At 41.2% G+C, this 1,612-nt stretch overlaps 1 protein-coding gene across 1 annotated transcript; it reads left to right on the top strand.

Moving 5' to 3' along the window:
• Window positions 1–236: 236 nt before the first annotated feature.
• LOC116255885 (probable WRKY transcription factor 45) lies at window positions 237–987 on the top strand. The gene is made up of 2 exons (XM_031631965.1): window positions 237–448; window positions 828–987. The coding sequence occupies exons 1-2, from the start codon at window positions 237–239 to the stop codon at window positions 985–987; spliced, it is 372 nt and encodes a 123-aa protein (XP_031487825.1).
• The last annotated feature ends 625 nt before the right edge of the window (window positions 988–1,612 follow it).

Genomic DNA, 1,612 nt, shown 5'->3' with positions numbered 1-1,612 from the left:
ACACCGTACTAACAAACCATGGTTGGTTGACCTGTGGCAAGGAATCGCTTTATTGTTATATAATACATTAGTAGATTATTGCACAACATTTCCTAGAACCTGCTTCGGTGCTTATATAAGATAAACTTAACGCACCCTTCCTTGGTGTTCACTACATAGCAAACCCTGAAAAGGAACCCGGCCATCCCCGAACCTTTTGGTTTTCTTTCCATCGGGATCACCGTTAAGCATCTAGGATGAGGAAGGTCTGCACAGATCTCCCAGCGTACACACCGGAAATTTTTCCCGCTGCAGAGAATGACTCCTGCTTCCAGCTGCAAGACATCCTCGACTTCTGCGACCCATTAATCGACGGTGAATTGTTTGAAGGCCTGGAAATGGACGGCAACCTACAGATTCCGACCTCGGATTCAAACCAGCCAAACAAGATCGGCGATTCTCAAGCAAAGTAAGTGAGTAGAAGGGATTTAAAGTTAAAACATCTCAGATGGTGGTGGCTCTGGTAATCGAACGTCAACTGACCACCTCATCAAAGACTGCCTGATATAGATTCATCAACATGTGAACGAACTTTCTTCCATTCTTGAAGCTTTAATTGGTTAGTCACCTGGCTCTTAGAATCTGCAGATTATGTCAAGCCCTTCGATCCCCACCTCCCAATATTCATTCTTTTTCAGCCGATTGCCTTCAACGTCTCTCGTTATTTAAAAAGCATCATCTACCACTCCCTTGAAGTGTCATATTGATTGATCTTAGTCATCCCCCGGGCAAGTTCAGCAGCAGCGACCTTCATGTGATCGCTAATGACCAATTTCTTTGCTTTTCAGGAAACAGAGAGGTGAGTGTAGCTCGAGGAAAAGAAAATCAGATGAACTTGGTGTTAAGGTCGCATTTAAGACAATGTCGGATGTTGAGAACTTGGATGACGGATACAGATGGAGGAAGTATGGAAAGAAGATGGTTAAGGACAACCAAAACCCTAGGTAATAAGTTTGCACTATCTCTTCATCTTCATCATTATCACGATGATCAGTTCTCTTCCTTTGGCACATATATACCAAGGGGTACTAGTTTGTGAAAGACATTAATATTTGAGATATCTAGGTTTATGACAACATATGGATGTTATCTAAATGGGTTTTCCCTTTTTTTCGTCAAAAGTATATATGATCTTGCTACACAGCCATGAATTGCTTAAAAGATCTTATCACATGATACGGAATCAGAATATTCAGAACACACGTATATCCTGTCTGGCATTTGCTTGGGAATGCCCAAGATAGGAGGACTTTTTGGCTGTGAAAGGCTAAGCTCCTACATTGCAATACAAACAATGACCTGTAGAAAGTGACCCTCGATTTATTATTGCCGGAAGTGATATATTACTTTGATATTTTCATGCCACTTGCAGACAGTGTTTATAGCCATTGCATGACATGCACGCACCAAATGTCAACCACAAAGATATGGTTCAAGACCTACAATTTTTTGTCCAAGTTGATTTTCTTTTTGCAAGATTCGACGGTTTGAGCTTCAAGGTCTACTGATATTGGACTTATATATCTTTGCTTAGTCAGTTCAGAAATGGGGAGCGAAAAGTATGTAACTGGAA

The sequence above is a fragment of the Nymphaea colorata genome, chromosome 6 (assembly GCF_008831285.2).
Source record: "Nymphaea colorata isolate Beijing-Zhang1983 chromosome 6, ASM883128v2, whole genome shotgun sequence".
NCBI classification, from domain to species: domain Eukaryota; kingdom Viridiplantae; phylum Streptophyta; class Magnoliopsida; order Nymphaeales; family Nymphaeaceae; genus Nymphaea; species Nymphaea colorata.
The sequence above is the reverse complement of the archived record's forward strand: the minus strand, read 5'-3'. Positions and strand labels throughout refer to the sequence as shown.